Genomic DNA, 15,197 nt, shown 5'->3' with positions numbered 1-15,197 from the left:
TATACTTGGCTTCTGATCTTATAATGTATGTTCTGAAGCTTTAGTATAGTCCATCACCATTAATTTCCATGGCATTACTACTCTAGAGCAAGCCAAATAACATTGGCTTTTCTTTATTCTATTTCTTTATCGACTTTGCTGTTTTCTTTGATTGTTCTCCAGTGTTATGCAGTGTCAAAGCTCTGGCCTGGCTCGTCCTGGTTCCATGACTGATGGGATGGAGGGACCCACAGACCCATGCCTTAGGAGAGGGGGAAGAGGGGTAGGGAAAAGGTGGGGAGATGGGCCTAAAAACAAAACAGTGGCAACGATCTAAGGGAGAAAACTAACTCACTAAATACAATAGCAGAATGCAAGATAACACAATATAGTACAAAATAATTGGAATTGAAGCTAATAAATAGAGAGAGAGAGTGTCCAAAACCTAGGGCCCTAATGTAATGCTGAAGGCGAGACAGCCAGGGAGCACACAGTGCAGAGGTGAGCAGTGACAGAAGGGGCAGTCTCGTGACTCGTGAGCAGTTTCATCTTTCTCTCTGAATGGAAAATGGAAATGTAACAGTTGTGGGATTTGTAGTTCTTCTCTTCTGAGAAAAGTATACCCAGAACCACTGACAATCCACAGACGTGGATCATTAACTCTTTAACTCCCAGTGCCATACATGATGTCACCATGTGGAATACCAGTCACAAAAATCATAAAACCATGATGTGATTATCAACAACTGGACACGCTGCCAAGTCTATCTCTGAATCTTTTATGCACTGGCAAAAGCTTTGCAGCTTGGAATACATGCCTTATCTGGGAGAAGCCCACTATTAAACAAATAATATTATCACTTACTCCTGATTTCAGCGCTGTGCAATGCTGAAAACGTTGTGAATTTATTTGTCTGACAACTTGTGAGAATTTGACAGTCCCTTTTATGTCCAGTGACTGTGCATCAAGTCCCAGCAACTCCTCAGAACACTCCAGGGCATTTCTGCATTGGCTAAGCTGATTCTGCAGAACTTTAAGTTCGTGAGCTGCTTGCTGCTGAATTGGCTGTGTTCTCCTCCATCTCATCCATTGCAGACTAGAGTCTGTCATATTCTTCATCCAACTGGCTGTGCTCAATTAATGATTGCACCAATGATTTTGGAGGCTTTTCCAACCTAGAAAGAGTTGTCAGCTGTTGGATCGGACTGCCCAGGGAGGAGGTGGAGTCACCATCCCTGGAGGTGCTCATGAGATATTGAGATGTTGTTCCAAGGGGGACATGGTTCAGTGGAGAAACATTGGTGGCAGTTGGATGGTTGGACTGCAAGATCTTGGAGGTCTTTTCCAACTTGGTAGTTCTGTGGCCATATAGGCCTAGAGAGAGCCTTTCAGTTTCTGAATATTGATTATGCAAAAAATAAAAGCAGTAGAAATTTAGGTTGTGTTTAACCAGCTACAAACATTTTAGTGAGGTTCATAGGAATTATGACTTCCTGATATGACACTGGCCTCTGGTTGATCCTAGCTATTCTCTTTTTTTATGTGCTTTAATGCTGCTTTTTTTTCCTTTTTACAACCCATTTGTATTTCTGGTTTCAGTGTTAGTCATTTTCAAAGTCCTACCTTCTTATGTTAAGATTTACATAGATCATGCTTTAAAGTCAAGACACCTGAAATTCAAATCAGAAGTAATACTTTGTCTCATCTTATTAAACTTTTCCCATATTGCCAACAAGTTTCTTTCCTTGGTTTGGTTACTGTGCAAGTCTTCTAAAAGTCTTCTTGCTACAAAGCTTTACTGGTATTTGCAAGACTACTTTACTTCCTTGTTTAGTTATAAATCAAGTGTCAGCTTTAACAGTAGCTATGATTTACTGACTCAGCATTAGTTGTTGTGTAATCCTTTGTAACTGAGAAGTAATATAACGGATGCCTATTACTTAGTGCTACTTACGAGTAAACTGCTTTTCTTGTTTTGTTCAGATAACAGTACAGACTTCTGGGCAACTGATGTGAAATGGTTTTCATTGTTGGAGAGCACAAACTGGCTAGAGATCATCAGGTTTGCTATACCTATAACTCTTGTTTTCAGATTGCTGCTAATTGAATTTCTAATTGAATTTGAATTTTGAGGGTTTTCAAAAATTTTCTTTCCTACTGGAAAGGTGAAGAACGTCTTCATATTTCAGGAAACTAAGGCAATACTACGGTCCTATTTATCTTATTTCTACAATATAGTTCACCATTTCAACAATGCAGAATTGTGTGAAGCACCCCACTTTTAAAAGATTGGGAGAAGCAGCAGATCGTTCCAATTACAGTTCTTTGAGGAAATCTCTTAAAACTATATATCTGTAAATTTCCTTCCTGTACTTAGCTTCTTTCCAAACTGAAGTATTCTTTCTTTCTTGCTTGAAACCTGTTCCATGTCTCTGACTTGCCTTGCCATTCTCTGTACTCTCTACTTCTGTAATATCCTTTAGGATGGGATGAACTGCAGTATTCAAGATGTTAGCCCTCCACAGATTAATAAAATGACAGTTGTTCTCAGTTTTGTCCCCTTCCTCTCCTGATTGTTCCTCAAGTTCTTTTTCTTCTCTCAGCAGTCCACAGTGAGTAAGTCTTGGAATGGTGTTGGCTGGCATAAGGCTTGGTGTAGTGGAATGTTGAGGTTCTTTTATTTGTTTTCAGTGTCATTTTGTGTTGTCTGAATTATCTGTTGGCTTATTCTGTGATCAGCTTGTTACCATGAAGTACTTTTTCAGCTTTTTTGCAGTGAGCTTAACTTCATTCTGTGCAGAATAATAATCAACAAATACTGACATTGATTGAATGAGAGGTTCTAGTGAAGGTCATATATTGGGAAATCTATTGACATAACTCATAATTTAGCTAAAGTACATACCAGCCCAAGTTCCTTAGGCTGCTTTGAGACTGGTCAGTTCTGTACTTGGATGCAGTTACTTTCTGAGCCTATTCTTGGCTCTTGGAGTCAGTAGGAATGCCTTCTCAACTACACCGAAGAATCTGACAGCTTTACAATTAGAGACTAAACTGTTAGCTTCTGTTAGTGGCCTAATCAGTTGCAAGAATCCTCATGTGCATGCAAACATTTTCAGAAAATGCCAACTTCATGAAGAGTTAGGACTAGAAACCAGTAGAGTAAGTCTATTTTTACATGATCTTTAACTCCATTCAGTCATCTGTGTTTAATGATAATCTCTGAGTAAGCATTGTCTGCATGCTTACAACATCTGATTGCTGGTCTTCCCCTCTGTTGCTCAAACAGAGGTTGTGGGAGAAACGTACCATGTAGTAGGTTGGAAAATAAGTGAGGCAGTGTACTGGGATAAAGATTTGGATCTTAGCAATAGAAATCTTCAATGTAGGTAATGATTTGTACAGATTCAGAATCAAGTACTGTATGATGTATGTACAGAGCTAACAGTGGAAACACACGATTGATTGTCAAATAAGGATATCTCCTGGAAGCTTGATGTTGAAATTAAATGCTTCATCTGTAGAAGATGAGTGAAGTTTTATATTACAGGAATAAGCAAGTTTCAATAGTATATTTTAACTACTTTTTAGGAGGCTACTTTAAAACAAAAAAGTAAACATCTTAATAGCTAACTAGCTAACATCTTAATAGCTAAACTAAACTTTTCTATACCACAATAGGCGAGTCTTGAAGAAAGCCATAGAAGTTGTTGAGTGTCTGGAAAGGCAGCATACAAATGTCCTCCTTATTGGTAAGAAGTTGATGAGATTGTCCTATTTTATATTATTTTAAATTTCAATAAACTATCTGATTTATAGAAGTAGTTCTGATTTTTCTTTTTGAAGTTCTTTAAATGTAGCTTACGCTGTCAATTCTTAGTTATGGTAGAAGTTGGTACAGTTGATAAGTGTCTGCTACTTTAAGAATGCTGAAGATCACACATTCCTGGAAATACTTTCAGTAGTCTAAAAACAAAACAAGCAATAGGACAAACAAACAGGAAAAAAACAGAAGGAAACATTTAATAAGCATAGTTCAAAGCTAAGAGGAATACATTATGAATGAGAAAGCTGTTCATGAACTTTCATGCAAGTCATACTGTCTGTTGTTTATGTTCTCATTTACTAACTTATTTTTAAGGTCTTCTGCTGTATTTTGAGATTGAAGAGAGGAGATGAGCTTCACACAGAACATTGAGAATAAGAACTTTGTAAAGCATTATTTTTGCTCTAGATGCACACTAATATATATAATCACTTTAGTAAAGTGTATGCTTACTGTGCACATCTTGAGCAGTGCGTTTGCCCAGACTGATGAAAGTAATCACATGAAAAACCAAATGTAATGTTAACCAACACACTATTTTTCTATTAAAAGTTAAGGGATTTTTCACCACATTACCATTTGAGAAACCTAGCTCTGGAAGATGTTTCTCAAAGGCATGTGAATGGCAGAGGATGGATATTGCACAACGGGCCAATTTCAGCACTGTTGTACACTCCTTACCCTATGTCTCTTGTGTGCATTTAGGGATACTTTAAGTCACAGCCCCTCCTTGTGAAAAGATGCATGCAGAACAAAGGGGTGAGGATTGAGTAGCAGGCCTAATAGTTGGAGGCAGAAGGAGGCAGTGTGTGCACTGTGGAAGACTAAAAGGAGTAGGGATCTAAATTAGAGTATTGAAAGTTTCCTTTCTATTTTGTCTTGCATATGTGTCCAAAAACCTTTGTTTTCAGGAGGAAAAAGACAAACAGTATTAGAAATACAGATTTAATGTCTCTGTTATATAACTTGTGAGGAATTTTGTGCTTCTGTGTTTTGAAATACAGTTTTGTTTAGTAACGTGCAGTTAGTAATTCTTTGCTTTGTTATCCAAAGCTTAAGGAATGGTATAGACAATACAGATTTGTCTTCTCTTTTGTAGAAGAGAGTGCTACTGATCTGTGCTGTGTAATCTCCAGTCTGGTTCAAGTGATGATGGATTCATACAGCAGAACAAAATTGGGATTTCAGAGCCTTATTCAGAAGGAGTGGGTAATTGGAGGACATGGCTTTTTGGATCGTTGTAATCATTTACATAAAAGTGACAAAGAAGAGGTATGATATTTATTTTTCTTTAATTTTCCTTACCTGATATTTAAAATATCAGCATAAGGAGGGGCTTAGCTATCCATCCAGAAGCTCTTTTGTTTTTTTTCTGCTTCACGGGTCAATACTTTGTACAGTGTTAGTGTTTCTGCTATTTAAAGTTCAGCAACGTCTTTATAACTAAAGAATAAACATGAAATTTAACTTCAGTCTGAGCCTTTCAGAAAAGACTCGCATCTTGTATCCTTTTAAACTGTTGAATGGTTAACATCTGTAGAAATAACTCAAGTGACTTATGCATTTTTGTCACAGCTTCATATGTTTGTATTTTGGGAATGAATCAGATTGCTGTAAAGAATGGAAATCATAGGTGTAAACTGCTCAATAATTAACAGTTGTTATTAACTAGTTTTGCAACTTTGAAAGCGGCTCCCTTACAGCCTTTTATAGTGAGCTAATATGTACAAATTCAGCTTAGAAAGTGTTGCTCCCTTCTTCAAATAGATGGCTTGGGGTCACTCAGATGATGCTGCAGAGTTCAGCCAAAGTTGTATACAGCAATTCTGTAATTCACCAGGTTGCGTTCTTTGATTTGTAGATGCTGAATACTGTAAAATAAATGGTCTGCATGATAGAACGTACTTTATTTTTGTGAAACTGATACAATGTTTTCTTTTAGGCTCCTGTGTTTCTGCTCTTGCTGAACTGTGTCTGGCAGTTGGTACAACAGTATCCTCCAGCATTTGAGTTCACAGAAACTTACTTGACTGTCTTGTCGGACAGCCTCTATGTGCCTATATTCAGCACTTTCTTCTTCAACTCACAACATCAAAAAGACACTACTACGGTAAGGGTTTGTTTTGTGCATGCAATGTGCTGGCTAACAAGTTTGTCTGATAGACGAGGAATATATAAAAAAAAAAATCACTAGTAGGATATTTTTCCTTATTTAATTGAAGGATGATGCCTTGGAGGTGAGTCGGTTCAACTTTGGGTCTAGAGAGTCATGTTCAGTACTTCGGAGTGTGTGATGACAAGATGAAAATAACTCAGAAATCTGTAACTTCTAGTGTGGAGCTGTAGTTCCATGTTCATTACTCTCCAGTGAAAATTGAGCTCCTTAACCTAAGCTGTCCTGCGTAAATTATCTACAAAATTCTCCTGTTACATACTCTGCTTTGTTCTAAAATGAGTGTTTTTTGGTTGTGGATTTATATTCGGTTAATGCTTTTCCCTAGCATAAGGAGGTGGAAGTAGGCAGTAAAGAGCCTAAGAAATTGAAGATCACTGTTTAGCATATGAAGTGTTGAGCATAAAATTTAAATTGGTATCACTGTGTGACTGCAGTGAAATACAGAGAGGTTTATTCCATAGTCCTGACATGCCCTCTGTGTTTGAGTTCATCTCCTGCCCAGCTTCCAGAATGTTTCTAAACTTCACCTTAACTTGGTCAGAAATCCTTTCTAACTGTCTTAATGCTTTGACAGACTGGTGAAATCCTGAAGGCACAAAGCAGTCCTTTCAGATTTCTTACTGTGTGGGACTGGTCTGTGCAATTTGATCTCAAGGCCCAGGCTTTTCTGAACAACCCTCTTTATGCAGAGAAACCAAAACCAGAAAAAAGCCAACGGAAAACTGCACGATTCAAAGTAAGATTTTCTTTTTTTTTGCTTAACCTGTTCTTTCTATCATTTACGAATAAGAAAAGAAGTACAACTCAGTCATACTTCTAACATGCTTACATTAGTGTCAACTTTTAACTGACAAAATATATGTACAGCTCAGACTTATCTAGGTCTTGAGTGCTGCTCGCATCTCTCAGCTTTTCAATCAATCTTCCATGGTTTCTGTGCACAGCACAGTTTTTCTTACTACTGCACTTGCATACAACTATTAACTTCTTCCTGGGACTTAATGTCCAGGTGAGTTGTAATGATTTTAAGTTATTTTATTGTTTTATTTCACTGAGTACTTAATTGAAGCGCATAACAGGCTTGTAATTGACTCCTTGATTTTTGCCCTGAGTATAATGGGAGTGTGTGCATGTATTTAAAAACAAACAAACAAACAAAACCCAGTGAAACCCAGGAACAAAAAACATCTGTTAAGGATATGCAGTATTGAGTAGGTCACCTCATTACTAGCAAATAACATAAATTCAGAAGAAACAACTTGTTTGGGGTGGCTGTTCTGTAGTTTCCTTCTTGTCTAAAGTCTCTTCTGCACTAAAGCATTCTCAGGTGTGGCACCGTTATGGTATACAGCATAATATGCTTCTGTAAAGTGGCAAGTAATGAGGAAATATAGAATTAAAAACTTCTAAGTCAAATGCTCTTTGATTTGTATGGCCATCTTAAATTAAACTTGGAAATCTGTAATGCTTGTATGAAGGGCGTTTTCCTGTTTCAAGGAATGCTTTATTCAGTGTTACTTCACTGCTATAGTTGCAGAGAAAGTAGATGCAAATACAGAATGCTGTATGAGTTATTTGATGCATTAGCCATGAGGAGTAGCAGTTTCAGACACTATAGCAAAGGCAAGGCTGTGTTTAAGTCACTTAATCGATTTTTAGGTGTTTTATGAACACAGTTTCAATGTTTTTCTTCTGCTGAAGATTTCTAAAGTCTTATCAATATTTATCTTTGTATATTTTTATTTTCTTTTTCCCCTTCAAGCATCAACGGCAGCTTTCTTTGCCACTGACACAAACAAAATCTTCCCCAAAGAGAGGATTTTTCAGGGAGGAAACAGATCATCTAATTAAAAACATTCTGGGTAAAAGAATTGGCAAGTTCATTAATTCTTCAGATGAACCTCCAAATAGCTTCAGGGAGTTTTACGATAGCTGGCATAGTAAGCCTGTTGATTATCACGGTCTTCTGTTGCCTCGCATCGATGGACCTGAAATCAAAGTCTGGGCTCAACGCTATTTACGATGGATTCCTGAAGCACAGCTTCATGGCGGTGGTACAATAGCCACAGCTGCCAAGATTTTGGACTTGATGGAGGAAGTGCAAAACTTGCAGGTGAAAATGGATGAAGAACATAGTCAAGCTGTTTCTGGAGACATACATGGTGTTCCAACGCTGAGAAATTCTGCCCGTTTGTCGTCTTTGTTTCCTTTTGCTTTACTTCAGAGACAGTCTGTCAAACCAGCTTTACCCACTAGCACCTGGAAAGACTTGGAAGATGAGGATGACTTGGTCAAGAGAGATGACGAATTTGTTGATCTAAGTAGTGATATGTTATAAAGTGTATATACATTTAAGTATGTATGTGGTTAAGCTGAGTTTAAGATGTTTTGCTGTATCCTAATCTAAAGAACTCGAGTATCCACAGCCTGCTGAGTGGGTCTGTAGGGTAAAGGAAACTTGGCTGAGTATATTTTGAACTTCCATTTCACTCTGACAGTATTTATTGCAGAAACACATTTTTAGTATAGGTGTAAAAGAAAAACAAGTGTAGCAGCACCACATGGCTGCTTTATGCAAAAAAAAAAAAAAATTATGATTCAGAGGTAGAATACTAAATGCATACAGCAGCAGTTGTGAGGAATCTGCAGACTTGCTTAACATTAAACATTGTTCCTTTTGTGCTAAAAGCTAACAGGAACTATTAATAAATACATCAGCAGTTGTCCATCATGTGAAATAAGGAAGGCAAGGTGAAACTAAATGTGCTTTCAAACATAAGCTTTTACAGCTGAGAATAGAACTTGGGGATTTCTGTCTGATGTGGCGTCAAATGAAGTCATGTGCTTGTCAGCCTCATCCTTTCTGACAGTGTTTATCATTGGCTTGCAGAACTTCACCTTGTGTAGTGGTATAATAGCAGCTTGGCTTTCCTAAGGCTCTGCTTGCACTTAGCTTAAAGATCAGGTGCAAGAGCTAAACTAAACATTTCAAGACCTATTGTGTCTGCTGTCATACTCCCTTGCTGCCTTGGAAAATTAAGTCCCAAATGTTTGCTGTTGATTGTAGGAAACGACCTGACAGAGATTCTAGTTTATTATGGATATTCTTTTCCTCTCCTTTAGATGTGAAAATTTTTTTACTCTAATTTCTCTGCATATGCCAGTTGCCTTTGCGGCTTTCTGAAGCTTTGCACTGAGACCTCTACACGGAAGGGAAGGCAGTCTTGAATTTGCAGTCTGTTGCCACTTGACATGAGTTAGTGGTACAGATTATGAATGTGGCTTTCATACCCTACAAACATATGCGTCCTGTTACTGGATGTTCTAACAGTACCTCAGTGAAAAAAGCCATAAAGAAAAGCCTGTTGATTTTTGATCTACTGTGTATATGTTTATATAAAAAGTATTTTTGCTGCAAATAACTGTCCTTTGTAAAGTTGAGTGCTATCTGACTGTCAAATCTATTTTGAGCCCTTAAATGATAGAGTACCCCAAGAATAAATGCAAATCATAGTATCAGTTAATTTGAGATGGTGGATGTTGAATATTCTCTGTATGATTTAGAAATCCATGCTGGAAAATTTAAATAGTAAAACTAACACTTTAAAATTTGAGCAGCTCAATGTAATCAGGGTTATTAAACTAAGTTACAGATCAGTCACTTCACAGTGAATTGTACTTCATACGTGTAATAGAAGATCATCTGCAGCTCTTTAAAATATTAATGTTAAAAGAAATGTATAAGTGGGGGGAGGGAGAGATCTTGCTGCAACTCTATGCCAAATTGAAGCTTTTCAACTGCTGATTGCCTTAATCTTAGTAGCCTGAATTTGTAGCAGTTTGTTTAAAAATATGCTAGTACTTTTCCTTTCTGCTTTGATACATATCTCGTTGCTGTTTGTACAGCTAGCGTTTATTGGAATGGGCTGCCCAGCACATGTCATTCTGACCTTAGTGTAGCTCAAGCAATCCATTTATCCAGTGATTTCTATGTGTGTTTGAGCAATGCATTTTTGTAGAGAAGAAATATCCGTCATTCTAAGGGTCATTTGGGTTCAGGGGGTTTTTAAACACTGTCATTAGAAAAAAAATCTATTACATGAAATTTTCTGTACTTTTGATCAAACTATTACTGTGGCTGTGTCCTAAAGATCACATATTTATATTACAGATGTTGGACATCTGATTTGTACATAAGTTATCAGAAATCTATATAGAGGAGAAGCATATATGTGGAATTGAACATAGGAACACTTCTAATGTAGAGTAAATACCATTGTTGTTGGTTTTCTGCACTGCAGGATTGGAAACGTACTTAATATTTTCACTCAACTTCTGTTTATACCTCCAAGTTTTTACACTGAATGCGATCTAGCAATTGTATAGTTGGCTTAAAAAAATAAATGCAACTCTTCTTCCTCTTTAGTGGGCAGTGTGGAGAGTGTCAATAAAATATACTTTGTCATATTTATCTTGAAATGACAATGTATGTTTAAGCTCTGTTTTGCAAAATGACACTTTAAATTGTAGTGAACTTGACAATCGCAGTGTCAAGGCTTGTTGAGTTGTACACAGGGTATTTGCAGACTTACGGAGAGGATGCTGTACAGTTTTGACCTGGCTATGCTGTAGGACGAGTGTATCAGTTCAGAAAAGATCAAAATTCAGTGCAGTGCCATAGGATGACTATGGTAAGCTCCTGAACTGATCTAGAGCGTGTCTGCCGAATGGCATTTTTTGGGGATCTATTAAAATATTGCAATCTTAACTGTTTTGGGGATCTATTAAATTTTTTCATTCACAATGGTGTGCTTGTCTTTCATTGAGTTGTTTCCCCATTTCAAGGAGGAGCATTGTTCTTAGTGTGTTAGCACAGGAACTTCCTGAAATTACAGTGGCTGAGTATTCCTCAAACTGAACGTGTTCTGAGTCCAGGTCGGGTGCTGGTCATGGTAAACTGTAGAGCACAAATGAAAAACATGTGATTTATTTTTTCCAGAGGTGACATATTACTAGTTCCTGCCCTGAAATCTAGCATGAGCACAAATCACTCAAAAATAATTTCCTAAAGAGAACATATAAAATTGCTGTGAGGTTTAAGAAGAATTTGCTGTTGGAACAGGCACGGCAGCGGGGTGCTGGGTTGCATTGTAACACAAGGTGTGCCACAGCCTCACCCACATCTCAGATCCCTGTGTGTACTTTGACCACTTGGCTTTGAGATGGCATTCACTGTAGTGAATGTGCTCAGCTATGCTGCATGCCTTGCTGGAATCCGAGTGCTTTATAAAGGTACTTACATCCGGCTCATCCTCCTGTTCTCTTCCTGCAATTAAAGCTTTTTCATTCCTTGTTCAAAGCACATAAGCATAACCATTTCAGGAGTTAGTATGACAGTCTCTGTAGTGCGTGTCTTGCCAATGGGTTATTTGTCACACAGAGGTTTCCTTTCTTCAAGTCTTGAGCTGGAAGCTTTGTATACAGTGCTTACTGCCTGATACTCATGTTTTGCATGAAACTTGGTTTATAAATTACCTGAGGTGTGTTTCTTCTTCTGTGACAAAGAAGAGGTGGAGTAATGAAATATTTTCAATCTTCAAAAGCATTTCATATTCAGAACTCCTTTGGCTCTTCCATGTTGTAGCTAGTGACTGAAAGGGGTGTGAGGTAAGATCCTTCTGATGGGGCCATGTTCTTTTCCTTTATTTATAGTAAAACTACCCTGTGAGAAATGCTTTTTGCCAGGCTTTGCAGAACACTGAACCTGGTGTATCCCAGAAGGCACTGAGCACAAAAGATGAACACAGCTGCTGTTTGAGTTTGAGAAATAGCTGTTTCAAAACAAGCAGTATTTCCCCTATTGCTTTGCCTGGCTGCTTGAAACAAGGTCATTATGTTTACCTAGGAAAGCATTTGATAAATAGCTTTGTAAAAAGCAGAACCGTGGAAAGTGCTTTCCCACAGTGATGACTTGTCCGGCTGTGCTGCTGTTCCTTGAAATTCCCCAGCCCTGCTCACACCATGACACCTTCGATCTCCGCTCTCTTCATCTCCTCTGTTCTGAAGTGAGATGCAGTGTTTGCAGTTAGTCTGTCATTGCTAGTAACTTGCTGAAAAGCCAACTTCAGTAACTCTGTTCCTGGGGGACTGAATAAATGGGCTTGTGGTGGCTTGGCCAGGCCAGGTGGTCTGCAGCCTGCTTCTTAGTGTCTAGTAACTTGAAATCTATTTCTGTAAAGCATGATCAGAACTACCAGCTGATTGCCAAAGCTCTGGTACAGGTAGGTGGAGAGGAAGTGTGAGCAGTCCTCTGTGGTCACTAGGGAGAAAGTGAGAATCCCCATGCATGCAGTGTTCATACAAAAATGAATGCAACTCTCAGATAGGAAAGTCCACTCATTTACAGTCAGATCAAATATCACGTGTTATGCCACAAAATTTTTATTTGTCTTGGTTAATGTCTGTTTCTGTGTTCTGAAATACTTCTTTCATTTTATTGTAGGAGCCCAAATTCAGTCTTGGGAACCTTTTGATTTTCCTGGGAATCAGATGGCATTTTTATGACTTCTGAAAGACACTTAAAATCCTTGTTAATAGTATTCCCATTCTGGTAAGAAAAAAGAAAAAAAAAAGAAAAGAAAAAATAAAAATGAGTAACAGTTAACCGAGCTAGAATTAATGTACAGTTCTGCTAATTAAGTGTAAATCTTCACATATTTTGTAAACAGTGCCAAGCCTGTGGGCTGGTAGCTCGCTCAATTTCAGCGAGGAGGATTCACTTTTTCTTTCTGTTTCTACAAACATTGTTTTAAAGAATGTTTATGGACGTGATGACAGATAAAAAGACTTTATATGGAGAGCTCATTTCTTGCATCACCACAAAAACATGAAGCACAGCTTTCACCATGACCTCGATGTACAAAACAGAATTCCTCTTACCAAGTTCCTCATACACAGATAAATACTATCTGTTTCTAACAAAGTCACTTCCTCCACTTTATATTTTCCCAGCTCAAGCTTTCTACTGTGAGTTCACTCTTAAACAACTCTTTCTTGACACGCTCTCGTGAAAGCTCTTTGATGAAGTTTGAAAAAGACTGAGTTTACACATGCTGTGGTTTCTCCTTCTGCATTCTGAGATGGTAAGAACATGTGAAAGCTAGGTAAGGGAGTGCTGCAGATGTCCTAACTCATGACAATTAATGTGCAGGTTTTCAGATTACAAGATCCCTCACTTCTGTGTCAGTATGGAGCATGGCAGCTCTGGTAGTTGTCCTGTAATTAAGAGTAAATATTCAGAATAAATAAAATCCTGTTGCGTGTTATTTTTCCTAGATGGAAACTGCATAAAGAAAACACAGGCTGATAATCCCAAACTATGTTTTCTAACGTAACGTGGCTTCTGGAAACTTTCAGTACTTTGCAGGGTTGATGTCTGCCTCGAGGAATCCTGAGTGCCTGACTGCCTGGGTTTGGGTTGCATCTGATGTGGGGCATCTGCTGCTTGAGGGACTCCTGCTGAGCGCTACCCAGCAGTGTGCTCCTGCTGCCCAGCTGTTAGTTTGGCTGCCACATGATTGTATAGAAATAAATATTTTGCTGTTGTAGATTAGTTTTCTATTACATCAGCTTGCTGATGTATCACGCCATGGTTGTGCAAGGGAAACATCTATGGCAGATTGCTTGAGGGTGACTTTCCCAACAGGCAACTGCCAATTACAGCAGGAGGGGAAGGTGGAATCACAACTGCAGTAGAGATGGCTCTGGAGCTGCTATGTTGTTGAAAAAAAGAAACTTTGGGAACCAGACCTAACGTGTATTTATTTGAAAGGTCATAAATGGCACACATAGCTGTTTAACTCTTCTGAGAAGAAAACACAGGAAGCACAAAACCACTACCGAAAGTAGACAAAATAAGCCACCAACCAAACAAAAGAAGCTTTGGTTTTGAGTTGCCTGAAAAAGCCTTCCAGGGTGATCAGATCTGCGTTGGATCTGAGCTGGTTGTTACAGGAAGAAGCTACGGTAGGCAGAATAAGCCAGCCTGATCCACAGTCATCAGGCACATTCCTCAGGCTGTGCTTTGGTTTGGACTTGGGCATGTTTTAAATATCATCATTCTGCCTGGGTTGTGATTTAGCAGTGATTGTGGCTGCTGAAAAGCAAAAATCATGTTTTGACTTGTAATGTGAAAACAATCATCACTCTGAAAGTGACTTTGGATTCCTGATGCATTTCTGCTTTTCTCATTTAAGCTTCTTGTTATACATAACTGAGGGGTTACTCTTCGTTTTCAGCATATTTTATTCACTCACATCTCGTTTCTTGTTAGTTTTAATGTGTTTGACGTGCTTTGTCCATATGCAGCCCATTGTCCATCCTAGGGGCAGCATGCAAGTCTCTCCCTTCTGACCAAGACCCTAATTTTCCAAGGCTATTCATCCACCCAGTGCTTTTCCACAGGTAGTGGCCCATTTTTATTATTCAAATTGCAGTTGAATAGCTATCTGGCAGAGATGATGATAAAAAGGGCTAGTTACTGAAATGAAATGAAGTGAAATGAAATGAAGTACATTAATAGTAAAATCATTATTCAATGTATCGGTATTAAATAGAAGCTCCATGAATACACAAGGCCTCTGCAGGTAACAGTGGATGCTAGAAAGAGCTGAAATATAATTACCAGGGACCTGGACTCAGGCAACAGGAAATGATCAAACATAAATGATTCTTCATAATCTTTGTACCTTATTAAAGCATTAGTAGCCCTATTGGTGCTGGCTGCTAACATTATTATTCCGTCTAGACTGGCAGACATCCTTTCCCTTTTGAAGCCAGCGAGGACTTCCCTCACAAAGCAAATGATTCTCCAGCTGAAACACATGCTCATTGATGTCTTTATCAGAATAACATTGTGTACAGCTGCTCTTGCCACCAAGAAATTTACTTTATATTCTTAGAATCTAAGTGTGGTTTTGGTTGGAAGAGGCCTCAAAAATCACTTATTTCCATCCTCCTGCCATGGGCTAGTTGCCAGCTCAGGCTGCACAGGGCCCTATCCAACACAGCTGTGAACACCTCCAGGGATGGGGCACCACAGCTCTCTGGGCAGCAGTGCCAGTGCCTCACCATCACCACCTTTCAGTCAAAAGTTTTCCCCAACATGTAATCTAAATCTCCCCTTTTTTAGTTTAAAACTGTTCCCCTTTGTTCTG

The 15,197-nt window shown here is 38.5% G+C and overlaps 1 protein-coding gene across 1 annotated transcript in view; it reads left to right on the top strand.

The window, feature by feature from the left end:
• MTMR12 (myotubularin related protein 12) overlaps window positions 1–10,786 on the top strand; it is a 33,799-nt gene extending 23,013 nt beyond the window's left edge. The window contains exons 11-16 of the mRNA XM_048931185.1: window positions 1,964–2,042; window positions 3,662–3,732; window positions 4,906–5,078; window positions 5,749–5,916; window positions 6,557–6,718; window positions 7,745–10,786. Of these exons, the coding sequence (XP_048787142.1) occupies window positions 1,964–2,042; window positions 3,662–3,732; window positions 4,906–5,078; window positions 5,749–5,916; window positions 6,557–6,718; window positions 7,745–8,320 (1,229 nt within the window). The 3' untranslated portion in view covers window positions 8,321–10,786. The remainder of the gene's footprint in view (window positions 1–1,963; window positions 2,043–3,661; window positions 3,733–4,905; window positions 5,079–5,748; window positions 5,917–6,556; window positions 6,719–7,744) is intronic.
• The last annotated feature ends 4,411 nt before the right edge of the window (window positions 10,787–15,197 follow it).

The sequence above is a fragment of the Lagopus muta genome, chromosome Z (genome assembly GCF_023343835.1).
Source record: "Lagopus muta isolate bLagMut1 chromosome Z, bLagMut1 primary, whole genome shotgun sequence".
Classification (NCBI taxonomy): Eukaryota; Metazoa; Chordata; class Aves; order Galliformes; family Phasianidae; genus Lagopus; species Lagopus muta.
The sequence above is the reverse complement of the archived record's forward strand: the minus strand, read 5'-3'. Positions and strand labels throughout refer to the sequence as shown.